This window comes from Anomaloglossus baeobatrachus, chromosome 4 (assembly GCF_048569485.1).
Source record: "Anomaloglossus baeobatrachus isolate aAnoBae1 chromosome 4, aAnoBae1.hap1, whole genome shotgun sequence".
NCBI classification, from domain to species: Eukaryota; Metazoa; Chordata; class Amphibia; order Anura; family Aromobatidae; genus Anomaloglossus; species Anomaloglossus baeobatrachus.
Window position 1 is genome coordinate 530,683,696 of NC_134356.1, and position 15,963 is coordinate 530,699,658.

At 45.2% G+C, this 15,963-nt stretch overlaps 1 protein-coding gene and 1 non-coding gene across 5 annotated transcripts in view; one reads left to right on the forward strand and one right to left on the reverse strand.

Annotated features, from left to right (window-relative positions):
- POLG (DNA polymerase gamma, catalytic subunit) overlaps positions 1-14,917 on the reverse strand; it is a 217,455-nt gene extending 202,538 nt beyond the window's left edge. For 3 of the 4 annotated variants that reach the window (XM_075345933.1, XM_075345935.1, XM_075345934.1), the window contains exons 1-2: positions 14,797-14,917; positions 7,261-7,891 (exon numbers count right to left, since the gene is read on the reverse strand). In XM_075345933.1, the coding sequence (XP_075202048.1) occupies positions 7,261-7,841 (581 nt within the window). In that variant the 5' untranslated portion in view covers positions 7,842-7,891; positions 14,797-14,917. Of the gene's footprint in view, positions 1-7,260; positions 7,892-14,796 lie in introns of those variants that run through there. The other variant, XM_075345936.1, reaches the window with a different exon arrangement.
- Positions 14,918-15,026: 109 nt separating this feature from the next.
- TRNAR-UCG (transfer RNA arginine (anticodon UCG)) lies at positions 15,027-15,099 on the forward strand. The gene has a single exon. It is a non-coding gene; the product is annotated as a tRNA-Arg (tRNA).
- Positions 15,100-15,963: the final 864 nt, after the last annotated feature.

The following is a 15,963-nucleotide window of genomic DNA, read 5'->3' on the forward strand; positions in this document are numbered from 1 at the left end:
GGGCGAGAGGCCAATCTGTGGGGGGGGGGCGGAGCCTGGGCGAGCGGCTGGCCAATCCGTGTGGGGGCGCAGCCTGGGCGAGCGGCCAATCCGTGTGGGGGGGGCGGGGCCATGGCGAGCCCAGCGGCCAATCAGCTTTGTGTCACCGTAAGGACACAATTTTGGAGCATGACAGACAGACAGACAGATAGACAGACAGACAGACAGACAGACAGACAGAATAAGGCAATTATATATATAGATATTTCTGTTTTTAACATGTCTGTTACTTGTAGATTTATAAACATACAGTATATTTATCTAATGTATGTGGTTTACTTACCTGAATACAGATTTATTATAAGGTTCAGAAATATTTGGACAGTGACAAGTTTTGGCATTTTAGTTGTTTACCAAAACATATTCAAGATAGTTATATAATCACTATAGACTTAAAAGGGAACCTGTCACCAGATGTCTTTTAAAAGCGGTGGCCACCACCAGTGAGCCCTTACAGTCATATGGAAAAGTTTGGGCACCCCTATTAATGTTAACCTTTCTCTTTATAACATTTTGGGGTTTTGCAACAGCTATTTCAGTTTCATATATCTAATAACTGATGGACTCAGTAATATTTCTGGATTGAAATGAGGTTTATTGTACTAACAGAAAATGTGCAATCCGCATTTAAACAAAATTTGACCGGTACAAAAGTATGGGCACCTCAACATCAAAGTGACATTAATATTTTGTAGATCCTCCTTTTGCAAAAATCACAGCCTCTAGTCGCTTCCTGTAGCTTTTAATGAGTTCCTGGATCCTGGATGAAAGTATATTTGACCATTCCTGTTTACAAAACAATTCCAGTTCAGTTACGTTTGATGGTCGCCGAGCATGGACAGCACGCTTCAAATCATCCCACAGATGTTCAATGATATTCAGGTCTGGGGACTGGGATGGCCATTCCAGAACATTGTAATTGTTCCTCTGCATGAATGCCTGAGTAGATTTGGAGCGGTGTTTTGGATCATTGTCTTGCTGAAATATCCATCCCCTGCGTAACTTCAACTTCGTCACTGATTCTTGCACATTATTGTCAAGGATCTGCTGATACGGAGTTGAATCCATGCGACCCTCAACTTTAACAAGATTCCCAGTGCTGGCATTGGCCACACAGCCCCAAAGCATGATGGTACCTCCACCAAATTTTACTGTGGGTATCAAGTGCTTTTCTTGGAATGTTGTGTTTTTTTGCCTCCATGCATAACGCCTTTTTGTATGACCAAACAACTCAATCTTTGTTTCATCAGTCCACAGGACCTTCTTCCAAAATGTAACTGGCTTGTCCAAATGTGCTTTTGCATACCTCAGGCGACTGTTTGTGGAGTGCTTGCAGAAACGGCTTCTTTCGCATCACTCTCCCATACAGCTTCTCCTTGTGCAACGTGCGCTGTATTATTGACCGATGCACATTGACACCATCTGCAGCAAGATGATGCTGCAGGTCTTTGGAGGTGGTCTGTGGATTGTCCTTGACTGTTCTCACCATTATTCTTCTCTGCCTTTCTGATATTTTTCTTGGCCTGCCACTTCTGAGCTTAACAAGAACTGTACCTGTGTTCTTCCATTTCCTTGCTATGTTTCTCACAGTGGAAACTGACAGTTTAAATCTCTGAGACAACTTTTTGTATCCTTCCCCTGAACAACTATGTTGAATAATCTTTGTTTTCAGATCATTTGAGAGTTGTTTTGAGGAGCCCATGATGCCACACTTCATAGGAGATTCAAATAGGAGAACAACTTGCAAGTGGCCACCTTAAATACCTTTTCTCATGATTGGATACACCTGCCTATGAAGTTCAAAGCTCAATGAGGTTACAAAACCAATTTAGTGCTTTAGCAAGTCAGTAAAAAGTAGTTAGGAGTGTTCAAATCAAGAAATTGCTAAGGGTGCCCATACTTTTGCACCGGTCAACTTTTGTTTAAATGCGGATTGCACATTTTCTGTTAGTACAATAAACCTCATTTCAATCCAGAAATATTACTCAGTCCATCAGTTATTAGATATATGAAACTGAAATAGCTGTTGCAAAAACCCAAATTGTTATAAAGAAAAAGGTTAACATTAATAGGGTCTATATTCTAAAGTGCCTGCAGGCAAATGGCAGCGCTTAACCCTGAAAAAAACCTGCTATATTCTTGCAGCTTGGTTCTATTGGCAAAGACACCCCTTTACTTAGCCAGGTTTTAATAAATTATATAAGGGATTTTATACAAAAAATCCACAAAGAACCAGCGCTAGATGGGTTTTTTTATATATAATTTTATTAAAGAAAATATTGCTATCCTTGTTCCAAGGCAGGGTATTTAATAGTACACAATACACTAAAAAATTTTCTTAGAACCACATATACCAGAAAAAACACAATATAAATAAGTCAGAATTGAAAATACAAATAAAAATAAAGATAGAAATAAAAATATTAATAATAATAAAAATATGAAAGATAAATCAAAAACCACACAAAGGGTTTTGGTATAAACCCGTTTCCTCAGAGGTGATCCGATATTCACAATAATTAATTTCTAACTCAGCTATCGTAATGCCCCGGCCGGTGGCATATACTTGATTTAGTAAAATATTGTGACTGATAGCATATAGGTGTACCACACCACCTCTGACTAATTTGCAAGCCTATTTTGCACACATCAAGCTTTGCACAAAATGTTGTAGAAATCAGAAACCCTCAATCCCCAATGTGATGTCAGTGGGATTTGCCAGCAGATTTTGATCTGTAGTAATATAGACCTGATTCCTCCGTTAGATAAACTGAAGTTGTTGTCAATGCAGGATTAACTTGTTAAATTTTCCAAGCACCTACTTGGAAGCATGTGGTCGTGAACAATACAGGTTGTGGAGGAGATGTCAGGTTACCACAAACCCCTTAGTTAGAGTCTCTAGACCACTTTACGGTGCCACAACTAAGCGGTCCCGTATTGTCCCAGTTCCCCAGCAGCTAGGTACAGTCGCTGGAAGCACCGATTATTTGCTGCAAATATAATGTGTGATCAGCAGTTTTACTCAACCTCTCCAGCGGGCAGTCCGATCTGTGTCCAGTGTGAGCTGAATGTGTCCACACACCGAGGGAGTTTACTTGGCAAGCTGTCACTACACAGGTAAAGCAGACAGTGCAAGATTCCAATCCAGTCCACTTCCAATGTGAACAATGAGTATAAAATTATATATAAAAAAACCCATCTAGCGCTGGTTCTTTGTGGATTTTTTGTATAAAATCCCTTATATAACATTAATAGGGGTGCCCAAACTTTTTCATATGACTGTATATACAGAACCCCAGAATACTGTATGACGTAGGATGCATCATCCACACAAAGCAGGGAGAGAGGACGTCAATCGCAAATAGAGAAAGGAGACGACGGACTGAGACCATCGACGCTCATTGGACCCGACCCCCCTAGATGAGTATAATAAAAGCCGTTTTTTACGTTATAAGGTTCAACCTGGGCTCTTATATACAACATTCTATGATGCTGTATATAAGGGCTCACTGGTGGTGACAACAGCCTATAGGGGACAAATCTGGTGACAGCTTCCCATTAAAGTGCAGACTCTCAGCTTTAATTTTAGGGTATTCACATCCTAATTGGAGTAAGGGTTTAGGAATTACAGCTCTTTAATATATAACGTCTTTTTTCTCAAAAGGACCAAAATTAATTGGACAATTGTCTCTAAGGCTATGTACCCAAGGGGAAAGTGTCCTGCGGATATATCCGCAGGACATTCCACAGGAGCTCTCAGAAATCCGCAGCACAACTTTGTTTCCATGCTGCGGCTGTATTGCGGAATGTCCTGCGGATATGCTGCAGTCATTCTGCATTGAGGATACAGTACCATGGCTTCGGCACTGCATCGTCAATGCAGAACAAGTGCTGGAGTGATCGGTGAGGTCATACTTACCTGTATCGCACAGCAATTTGGTTTCCGGCTGGCTCCTGGAGAAGATGGTGGGGCCTAGACGAGCGCCGCCTGTCACATGAGCTAAGCTCAGGTGGTCACATGACTGCAGTTCGTGCAGGCCCCGCCCACCTCTTGCAGCCCGCTCCTGGCTCCGTCCCGGTATTCTACACCAAAGGAAGAGTCTCCGGTGTCTTCAATCAAGGCAGGTAAGTATAGAGAGCCGCTCGGAAAAATCCGCATGAATAATTGACATGCAGTTACGTGCGGCTGCGGGAAATCCTCAGCATTTTCCGCAGCCGCAAAAAACGCAGCATTGATATAGCACTCCCCAAATCCCATAGGATAACAAGGGGAGAGTCTCTACTTGCGAAAACCTGCGGATTTGTTTGGAAAATCCGCAGGTTTTCCGCGACAAAATCCGCAGGTATTTTCTCCCATGGGCACATAACCTAAAGCTCCTTAATGGGCTGCATGAGCTATTCCCTCATTAATCCATCATCAATTAAGCAGGTAAAAGGTCTGGAGCTGATTCCAGGTGGTATTTGCAATTTGAAGCTGTTGCTGCAAAATTACATCATGAGGTCAAATGAGCTTTCAATGGAAGAGAAACAGACCATCTTTAGGCTGGAAAAGAAATCCATCAGAGATATAGCACTAATGTTAGGAGTGGCCAAATCAACAGTTTGGTATATTCTTTGAAAAAACTGGTGAGATTGGAAACTTAAAAAGGCCTAGACATCCACAGAAGACAACAGTGATGGATGATCGCAGAATCCTTTCCATGGTGAAGAAAAACTCTTTCACATCATCCAATCCACCCAGGAGAAGAACACTCTCCAGGAAGTAGGTGTTTCAGTATCTAAGTCTACCATAAAGAGAAGATTTCCTGAGAGCAAATACAGAGGGTTGACTATAAGGCTATGTGCACACGCTGAGAAAATACGCGGAATTTGCCGCAATTTTTCACGGAAATTCCGCAGATTTCTCAAAAATCCGCAGTACAGCGAGTCGCCAGCCATTTCAATGGCATTTTGGAACTGCTGTGCCCATGCTGCGTTTTTTTTTCCACAGCGGAAATAGTGCAAATTTCCCTGCGCAAAAATCTGCAGCATCTCAATTATTCCTGCGGATTTTTCCATGCGATCCCATACTTACCTGCCTTGATAGAAGACACCGGAGTCACTTCCTCCGGTGCAGGGGAGCGCGGTAGAGCCAGGAGCGGGCAGCAGGAGGTGGGCGGGGCCTGCAAGAGCTCCGTTCATGTGACAGCCGGAGCTAGTTCAGGCCCGCCCACCTTCTCCGGCAATGTGCAGACAGACACGGCCAGAGAGGGAAGTGCTGCGTGATGGAGGCAAGTATGAACTCCCGATCACTCCGGCACTTGTTGTGCATTGAGGATGCAGTGCCGAAGCCATGGTACTGTATCCTCAATGCAGAATGCCCGCAGCATATCTGCAGGACATTCCGCAATAAAACCGCAGCATGTAAACAGACAAAGTTGTGCTGCGGTTTTCTGGGAGCTCCTGCGGAATTGTTTTGCGGATATATCCACAGGACACATAGCCTAAGGTGCAAACTATTAATCAACTTTATAAACAACAACAACAACAACAACAACAACAACAACAACAACAACTTAAGAAGCTGCCCAGTACAGGAAAAGCATTCTTTGGACAAATGAAAGATCAACCTGTACTAGGATGATAAGAAGAAGTATGAAGAATGGTTGGAACGGCTCATGATCTTAAGCACAGCACACTCTCTGTAACACATGGTGGAGGCAGTGTGATGGCCGGGTATGTATGGCTTCCATTGTGACTGAAGACAGAGTAGTCAGATGAATTTGAAGTGTATTGGGCAATATTTTCTGCCCAGATTAAACCAAGTGCAACAAGGTTGATTAGACTGCGATTCAGAGCAGAGGTGGACAATGATCATTAACATACTGCAAAAGGAACCGGGGAGCTTTTTTAAAAGGTAAAGAAGTGGAATATTTCCCAATGGCTGAGTCAATCATGAGATCTCAACCCCATTGAGCATTTCACATGCTTAAGACAAAACTTAAAGGGAACCTGTCAGGTGCAATATGCACCCAGAACCACGAGCAGTCCTGGGTGCATACTGCTAATCCCTGCCTAACCGTCCCTGTATACACTAGCATAGATAACGGGATCTTTAGAAAAAGTATTTTTAAAGATCTTTTATCGTATGCTAATGAGCGTGGGGACTAGTCCCAAGGGAGTTGCTTGGCTAGTTGGCCCCATTAGTGTGCGAGTACGCCCCAGTGGGGCAGAGGATGATCTCACTCACCTCTCCGCTGCCATCGCCGCCCGATGCTGGATTTCGGTTCAGTGCGCATGACCCCAGACTTTCGGTCATATGCACTACTTCAGTTTGAAGTCAGGACGCGTACACCCGACTTCATAGTACGCATCCCTGGAATTCCGGGGTAATACACACTGAGCCGAAATCCAGCGTCAGGCAGCAATGGCAGTGGAAAGGTGAGTGAGATCATCCTCTGATACTGCACATTCATTAGCATATTGGCACACCCCTGTGGGTGTACTAACATGCTAATGGGGTCGACTACCAAGGGAAGCAACACCCTTGGGACTAGTCCCTGCGCTCATTACCATACAGTAAAAGATCTTTAGAAATACTTTTTCTAAGATCTCTTTATCTATGCTAGTGTATACAGGGACAGTTAGGCAGGGATTAGCAATATGTGTCCAGAACTGCTCGTGTTTCTGAGTGCATATTGGGCCTGACAGGTTCCCTTTAAGGCAGAAAGACCCACAAACAAGCAACAACTGAAGTCAGCTGCAGTAAAGGCCGGCAAAGCATTACAAACGAAGAAACCCAGAGTTTGGCGACATCCTTGGCTACGAGACATTGGGCAGTCACTGCCTGCAAAGGATTCCCTACAAAGTATTAAAAAACATTTTATTTATGGTAAGGTTAATTTGTCCAATTACTTTTGATCCCTGAAATGAGGAGGCTTTATAGAAAAATGGTTACAATTCCTAAACGTTGTCACTGGCTATTTTTTGTACAAACCCTTTAACCCTGAAAGTCTACACCGTAATTGCAACTCAGTTTTTTCATTTTGAATCAAAAATAGCGGCTTGCAAGAACAAATCAGTAAGATTCGGACAGTGTGCAAATATTTCTGGACCTAACTGTATGGGCATTTCATTGGTTTGAGTTCCTGTATACATTCATTGTGCTATATGGCACACAATCACAGTTCTGGGATATTTAGTGGGTTATTTCCTTCATTTATAGGTTATATAATATCTCACCAATGTTGAGGAGACACCGCCACAGCCATTGTTGGGCACTGCCCCTCGGACATACATACTTCCACATCAAACACTAAAGCACGTTCATCCGGGAAGTCAACTTGCTCCTTCCCACCGTCTCTAGTGTACTTGGTCCATCCAGTTTGCCAGGCCCATTCTCGAGGCATGTCTGGAAGTTTACACTGCAAGAGATCGTTCGCTGCCTCGAGATAAGGAAAACTTTGCTTCTGAGCTAGAATTTGGAAATGTTCTTCAATGTTAGTGCCGTACATCTTAGGAAGCTGTAAATTCACGTCTTGGAGAATTGATGTCTCTTGACCCCATAGATCATGATTCCTCAGATGATCAATGCTCTTTTGAATGTCTCCTTCTGGATAGTCTGGTTGTGCACCCTTGAAAATCTGCTCATGGAGCCCTTTAGAAAGCATCTGTATATTGAGTGGGTTCATACGCCTCTGGGAGCGATCGGAAGCGAGGTCTTCTTTGCATAAATGAGACGTCATTGTGCTTTTGGAACATCTCAAGCATATAATCCTCCAAGCACTAGATAGACAAGGCCTCCTCAACAGTAGTTGCTGCATTTTCTCTGATTTAGAGAACGCCTCTAAGTATGAAGCCCTTTCATGCGATCCTGCAGAAGACAAGAAAAACGAGGTTATGATTTCATATTGGAAATGTACTACTTACACTAAGGGGTGCTCACTAATATAAAAATGCTGTATGATTGAACTGGTTTACACTTCATTGATATTGATGAGCTATACTGAGAGGTCATCAATATTAGGGTGAATTCAGACATCTGTACAAATTGGTCCAAGATCGGCCCGCAATCCACAGAATGGTCACAGGTCGGCTGAACAGAGCGTCACAGATTTCTATGAAGCGGTCATGCTTAAGTCTGGAGACTTGTGGCCAGGCCATACATTGCAGTTCGATACTGGACTGACACGCAGCACCGCTAACGTTCAGCTACTATCCGCTATAGCAAGCAACAGCAAGATTTAAAGCGCGTGATGTATGGGAACAGCACGGCTCCATCACTTAGCATACTGGTCGCTTTTTGGTGCTGCAGATCAGCTCCAATCAGATGGGAGGGCATTACAAGAACCATCCTAAGAGCTCCCTCTCCTGTGCCCTGGATATATTTTTGCACAGAAGCTGCTGCGTTTCTCACAATTCTGTGCAGATTGAAGTAAAACCGTAACATGAAGAGCAGAGAACTTTGTCACATGACAAAAGAGGTCAATGATTGTAAACTGGACAAGTAATTGCGCTATTTGACTATTGGAGCACAGATTTTCCTAGAATAGTTTGCTAATTCCATATACAGAGCCCCTAAGTGCCAGAAGAACAGAATCCCCCCTCAATTGACCCCAGTTTGGAAATTACACCCCTCTGGGATTTTATGTACAGGTGTAGTGATGATTTTGACTCCAGGGGTATTTTCCAGAAACTCCCTAAAATTCTGTTAACAGATGACAGACCTGCGTGGGACTTTGTGTATTGAGTTGAAGCTTTTATTGAGAATTTTTTACATAAAATCTTGAATCACATTTATTCTTTGCTCTATGCTGCGCACTTACATTTGGGTTTCCATCTAAATCTCAGAATGACGTGATTCAGATGACACACCCCAAGGGAAAGATTCACTAAAATGAGGCAGCAGAGTTACTCTGGACGCTGTCTGGCCTCTGTTCAGTGGTGTCCTTTTTTTGTTTTTATGCACGCTTACAGATATGGACACCATCCATCAGACCATAGGCCAGAGAGTCCTCAGGGTCTCCATCTCCCTCATTTTAGGGAATCTTCCGTCCAGGTTCTGTTTAAATCACATACTTCCCAGATTTACACAAACCCTGTGTACCATATTTTTCGGACTATAAGACGCACCGGACTATAAGACGCACCCTGGTTTTAGAGGAGGAAAATAGGAAAATAAAATTTTAAGCAAAAAATGTGGTCATGACACACTGTTATGGGTCGAGGATCTGCTGCCTACACTGTTATGGGGGTAATGTCCCCAAATTCTCTACTAAGGTGCCGCATCCTGGTAATGATCCTCCTGCCTTGTATATACAGTATATGTCCCTCATCCTGCTATATACCGTCATCCTGCCATATGGCCGCATCCTGCTATATAACCCATCATGGCATATGCGCCCATCCTGCTGATATGACCCCATCCTCCTCAGATGACCCCATCCTCCTCAGATGACCCCATCCTGCTCAGATGACCCCATCCTGCTCAGATGACCCCATCCTGCTCAGATGACCCCATCCTGCTCAGATGACCCCATCCTGCTCAGATGACCCCATCCTGCTCATATTATACCCCCATCCTGCTCATATTATACCCCCATCCTGCTCATATTATACCCCCATCCTGCTCATATTATACCCCCATCCTGGTGTATTGCCGCATCCTGTGGCACATAAAAAAAAATAAACGTTCATACTCACCTCAGCTCACCTCACTCCCTGCAGCATCGCTCGTCCTCCGGTCTGTGTCAGCGGCAGCGCCGCTGAGTGGTGCCGTCCCCGTTCTCCTGCAGCATCACTTGTCCTCCCATCTGTGTCAGTGGCAGCGCCGCTGAGAGGAGCCGTCCCCGTTCTCCTGCAGCATCACTTGTTCTCCTGTCTGTGTCAGCGCCACTGAGAGGAGCCGTCCCCGTTACCCTGCTGCATCGCGATCATCTCCTGTGTCTGTGCCGGTGGCGGCTGCGTGTGGACACGTACGCACAGCGTCTCCACCCAGCCGACGGCACAGGAGATGATCGCGATACAGCAAGGTAACGGGGATGGCTCCACTCAGCGGCGCTGCCGCTGACACAGACGGGAGAACGAGCGATGCTGCAGGGGAAAGGTGAGTACTGTACACTGATTCACTGCTCCACGCGCTGATGATGACGCGCGGGGGGCAGTGAATACAGCCGCACATGATCACTCCAGGCCGTAGTTGCCAGGGGTGATCATGCGGGCCGGCTGTTTATCCCCCGCCCATCATCCCGCCCACCTGTCAGTGCCTGCTTCAGCACTGAGGGTTGATGGGCGGGGGATGGGCGTGCATATTAAATGAGCGGGTCCACGTGGTCACGGCAGGCTGCTACAGCCTGCTCGTGTCCCCGATGACCCGCTCCACCGCAGCACCCTCATTCCCCGCAGCCACATTCAGACCATAAGACGCACCCCCCACTTTCCCCCAACATTTGGGGGGAAAAAAGTGCGTCTTATGGTCCGAAAAATACGGTAAGCGATCAGCATAGAGTGCAGGATAAACATGAGCCGAGTCTTACTGCGATCTCTGGGTGGAAGAATGAACAAATCAACAACAGGTCAACAATTGGTTTTATTTTTTAGGCTGTCCACTGTGCGGTCTAAGTGATTAGATCGCCTTATTATTTGGGTCGGTGCGACTACAGCAATACCAGATTCATATTGTTTTGTATTATCAGACACACTAAAAAACGCTTTTTGGGTTTTGCATAATCATATTTTAAGAGCTATAATTTGTTCTACAATGCTAGTGACATGGTCATGTGGGGGCTTATTTTTTGCAGGATGAGATGAAGATAACTTTGGTATCAATTTTCTGCACATAACATTTTTTGATCACTTTCTATTCTGATTCTTGAGAGACAGAATGAACAAAAATAAGCAATCCAATAACTGTTTTTAGCATTTATGTTTTTATGCCATTCACCATGTAGTAAAATTGATGAGACCGCTTTCGCCTTTGGGCCGGAGAGTTACAGAGACACCATATTTATGTTTTATTATGTTTCGCTGCTTTACACAATAAAAACTATTTTATTAAAAAAAAAAAAAAAGAATTGTTATTGCATCACTTTATTCTGAAATCTGTAGTTTTTTATTTCTCCGCTGACGGAGCCGACTGTGGCCTTCTTTTTTTTTTACGGTACAAGCCATTTCCAGCAATACTTTATTTACGTTTGACTTTTTGATCTTGTTTTATTCCACTTTTTTCGGCGGTATGATAAAAAAAAGCAGCATTTTTTGCCACACTTATTATTATTTGACGCTGTTAACTAATGTGACAGTTTTATAGATCAGTTTTATACATCCGGAAGTTACGATACCAACTTTGTGTACTTTATTTCACTTTTTCCATAAATCTATGTATTTATTAGCAGAATATTCTTTTTCTTCACTGTTTTGCTCTTTATTTTGTGTGGGGGGGGGGGTTAATTTCTTTATTTTAACCAGAACAAAAAGTTTGGCTGTATAATGGAAAACAAAATTATCTACAACAGGAGGGTTTCAGTGTTACTAAGAAGTTCTTGCCCCTTTTCAGCCCAAAGTCGGAGCCTGGCTGGTTGGGTGCCTGCTTTTCATCCAGCCAGCTAGTTAGTCAGTCTCCATAGGAAAAAAAAAAACTATTAACCTGCAAATGTGGAGTTAATCTGCAGGATAATAGCGTTTTGAACTTCCTGGTGTCTGCAGACACTGTCCCTCGTTCACTAATTTATTAGGAAGCAAAGTTCCCAGGTCTGATGTAGTCCAGTGGTTCCTATAATGCTCCTCAATTACCTAGATCAAAGGCTACAGAGCCTCAGAGTTAGACTCCATAGACTTTGTGCAGTAGCACCTCAAGACCCGGGACACTGATGAATCGAGAGTGGCTTCTGCTCAAAGTCTATGGATCTCGTTCTGAGCCTTGTTCTGAGGCTCTATAGCCTTTGATCTAGGTAATCAAGGAATGTCGTGGGAACCTCTGGACTATGTAGGAGCTGAGAACTTTGCTTTCTAAGGCCTCTTTCACTTGACGTCCGTTTTTACATGTACCAGAGACGCGGACACATGTAGACCCATTAAAACCAATGGGTTTGCGCACACATATGTTTTCACACAGACCATATGTCCGTTTAGAGAATGTGTGTGTCCATGTGATCCACACAGAGACATGTCCGGTTTTCTCCAGTAGCATGGATGTCACACAGCCCACATACTGATATGATCCGTGTGACACATCCCGGAGAAAACAAGTGTCTGTGAAATAAAATGCTTTCCTATACTCACCTGTCTCCAGCGCTGATGTCACTTGCTTCTGACCTCTGCTCATTATGCTCATTGCATATTCACTGCACCGAGGACCGGAAGCAGCAACATCATCATCATCATCATGGACAGGGTAAGTATAGAAGTTCATGCTGTCCGTGTGTTATGCGGTACTATGGCACACTGACAACACAGGCTGAACACACACATGGACACACGCACACACATACGCACCTTCACCACGGATCATGCAAAACGTGTGTGTTTTGCACAGATGTGTGAAAGAAGCCTAATGAATTTGTGAACGAGGGACAGTGTCTTGTTTTTGTCTCCCTCTCTTTTTATATCTTTCAGGTATCCATCTGTAGGCAACATCAGAATCCCTGGGCTACTTCACACCTGCAGGTTTTGGGAGGGGGGGGGTTAAATGGTGAACCAGGAAAATGTAGGGGAGTGTTTTTTCAAATAAAGTGTTTTTGTGTGTCTGATAGACACCTCTCCATTACTAACCCCAGGGATTGGTGTCAGCTAACACTACACAGCTGACATCAACCCCAACTACCATTACCCCGATTGCCACTGCACCAGGACAATTAGGAAGAGCTGAGGCGAAGAACCAGAATTGGAGCATCTAATGTGATGCTCTACTTCTGGGGCGGCTGTGTGCTGGTACTTTTTGGTTGGGAAGGGACCAATAACCATGGACCTTCTCAGCCTGCTAATATCAGCTCTCAGCTGTCTGCTTTACATTTGCTGGTTATTAATAATAAGAGGAACCCCACATCGTTTTTTTAAATTATTTATTAGGTTAAACCCCCTTTAGAGCCACGGGAAAGGCACTTCTGGTGCAAGTGTATATTATTTACTGGGGAGACATGATATAGCTGCAGGATAGCTCTCTAAGGCTATGTCCACATTTCCGTTGTTTTACATCAGTCACAATCCGCCACTCTGATAAACAACACAATCCGTTTGGCGAATTCCGTTGTTTCCCCATAGACTTATATGAGCGGCGGATTGTGACTGATGCCCTTGCGTTGCATCCTCCGCCAGACTGATCAGTCGTGGAACGACTGACCGTCGGGCGGCAGGAACGCAGTGTAACGTTTTCTGAGCAGCGGAATGCTTAGGATTTCGCTAAGTATGCTCTCTCTCTGCGGCCGAACGATCAGCTGATCACCCGGCTTCTGTGACCAATCAGCTGATGACCCGTCGGCCGGCTAATGAGAGCGATCAGCTGATGACCCGTCGGCCAGCTGCTGTGAGCGATCAGCTGATGACCCGGCTAATGAGAACGATCAGCTGATGACCCGGCTTCTGTGACCAATCAGCTGATGACCCGTCGGCCGGCTAATGAGAGCGATCAGCTGATGACCCGTCGGCCGGCTGCTGTGAGCGATCAGCTGATGACCCGGCTAATGAGAACGATCAGCTGATGACCCGGCGTCCGGCTGCTGTGAGCGATCAGCTGATGACCCGTCGGCCGGCTGCTGTGAGCGATCAGCTGATCGTTCTCTCTCTCACGTTTTACAACGGAGCCCGACAATGAATTCTATTGTCATCCGTTGTACAGCGCATCAGTCACAAGCATCAAGCAATGCATGTGACTGATGCAAAACAACGGAAATGCGAACCTAGCCTTATATCTTGCTGTCATCTTTCTATATTTTTACGTGTTTGTGTATTGGACGTTGAGCTCTTTGCTTTGGGCAATTTCCTGTCTGTTCTGCTTCCTGTTTTTCAACCAACTTTATTGATACCAAATTTGTTTTGTTTACATGCCTTTTAGGGTGCGTTTGCCACGTGGTTTTTTTTTTAACCTGTGGATTTTGTTTACCTAATGCACGTCTATGGGAAAATTCCGTACAGAAAATTCCGTGTACCCGCATGAGAAATTGCCATGCTGCGCGTTGGAAAAACACACCGCAGGTGACATTACGCAGCATAAAAAGCGCAGTAGACATGACATTTCTGTAAATCTAATCCACGTTGCAGTGAAAAAGTGAAACACTCATAGTGGGCAGTACCCACAGTCTGGACTCACAGGCTCTATTAGGCCGCAGTGACGTCACAGCACAAGATGGCGTCATCCGAGGACTCTACCAACAACACGTGACCAACTCAGTCCCGGCGGACACCGGCTGCTGACTGACGCAGGAAACACTCCGGATTCGGAACAGTGATATCTGTGGTGACATCATGTATAACAGTCAGGGATGCCGCGCTCTGTCCGGGGTGCCCCTCACCCCCCGCTGCCCAATACCCGTACCCCGCTCTGTCCGGTGTGCCCCTCACCCCCCGCTGCCCAATACCCGTACCCCGCTCTGTCCGGTGTGCCCCTCACCCCCCGCTGCCCAATACCCGTACCCCGCTCTGTACGGTGTGCCCCTCACCCCCCGCTCTGTCCGGTATGCCCCTCACCCCCCGCTGCCCAATACCCGTACCCTGCTCTGTACGGTGTGCCCCTCACACACACCCCAGTACCCATCCCCGGTAAGTAGAATGACTCCCTGCAGTTACCTCACTCTCCGCCGAGGCCTGTGAAACCGGGAACTAAATGTAAACAGCGGTAAACGAAGGCACATCGGGGAACGGAGACCGAGAGGAGCCAACACACCACGTTTGAAAACACCGCATGTTTGTTACGTACACGCAGAATGGTTACATCACATATCAGAGGTGGAGTTACAGCGCCACCCAGCGGTGCAAGCAGTCTTCATCAGTGTTATTCATGCAATGTAGTACTACAGGGCCGCGTGGCCTAATGGATAAGGCGTCTGACTTCGGATCAGAAGATTGCAGGTTCGAGTCCTGCCGCGGTCGTTTTTTGTTTTTTTTTCCTTGTGATATATAAATTAATCACTTCTTTTAAAGATAAAGCAAATATCACCTGCATTTATTATCACAGTCAGGATTGAGAAATGTCCATTCTTTTACTTCCATTACTACCTCTTTTATCAAAGGCCGGGATGTTATACAGGGAAAGTTACATTGTTTTTTTGTACTGGAGCTGATGAGAACAATATAGCCACTGAGTCAGCTGGATGGCCCTGTCCATGAGTAGCTCCATTGTGATTGGGCAGAACCGCACACTTCTAGATATTTGGACATTTTCTCCATGGGATGTCGATAGGTGTTGATATTGGGAATATATCGATCGCTTTACAGTAATGGCACCGACTACAGCAGATTTGTATTTTTGGGCGGTTGAAAAGCTGATCCTAAGGCTATGTGCCCATGGGACAATGTACCCGCGGATTTATCTGCATTTTCCAGATAAATCCACAGGTTTATGCAAGTACAGACACTCCCAATGTTATCCTATGGGATTTGGGGAGTGCTGTATGAATGCTGCAGTATGTGCGGCTGCGGACTATGCTGCGGATGTCCCGCCTTTCCACTATGGAGATAAAGGGCGGGAATGCTGCAGGTATTTCCGCACTTGTTCCGCAGGTTTACTGCAACAAAAATGTTCGAATCCCGCAGCAATGGATAGCTGCGGATTCCGGGGAGCAGCTGTGGGAAACCTGCGGCAAAATCCTTATGCGCCTTAGGCTATGTGCCCATGGGACACTGTACCTGCGGATATATCCGCATGAATGTCCGCAGGTTTCCCAAAGTAGCTCCTCGGAATCCGCAGCTATACAATGCTGCGGGATTCCAGCAAAATATCTGCGGAAAACCTGC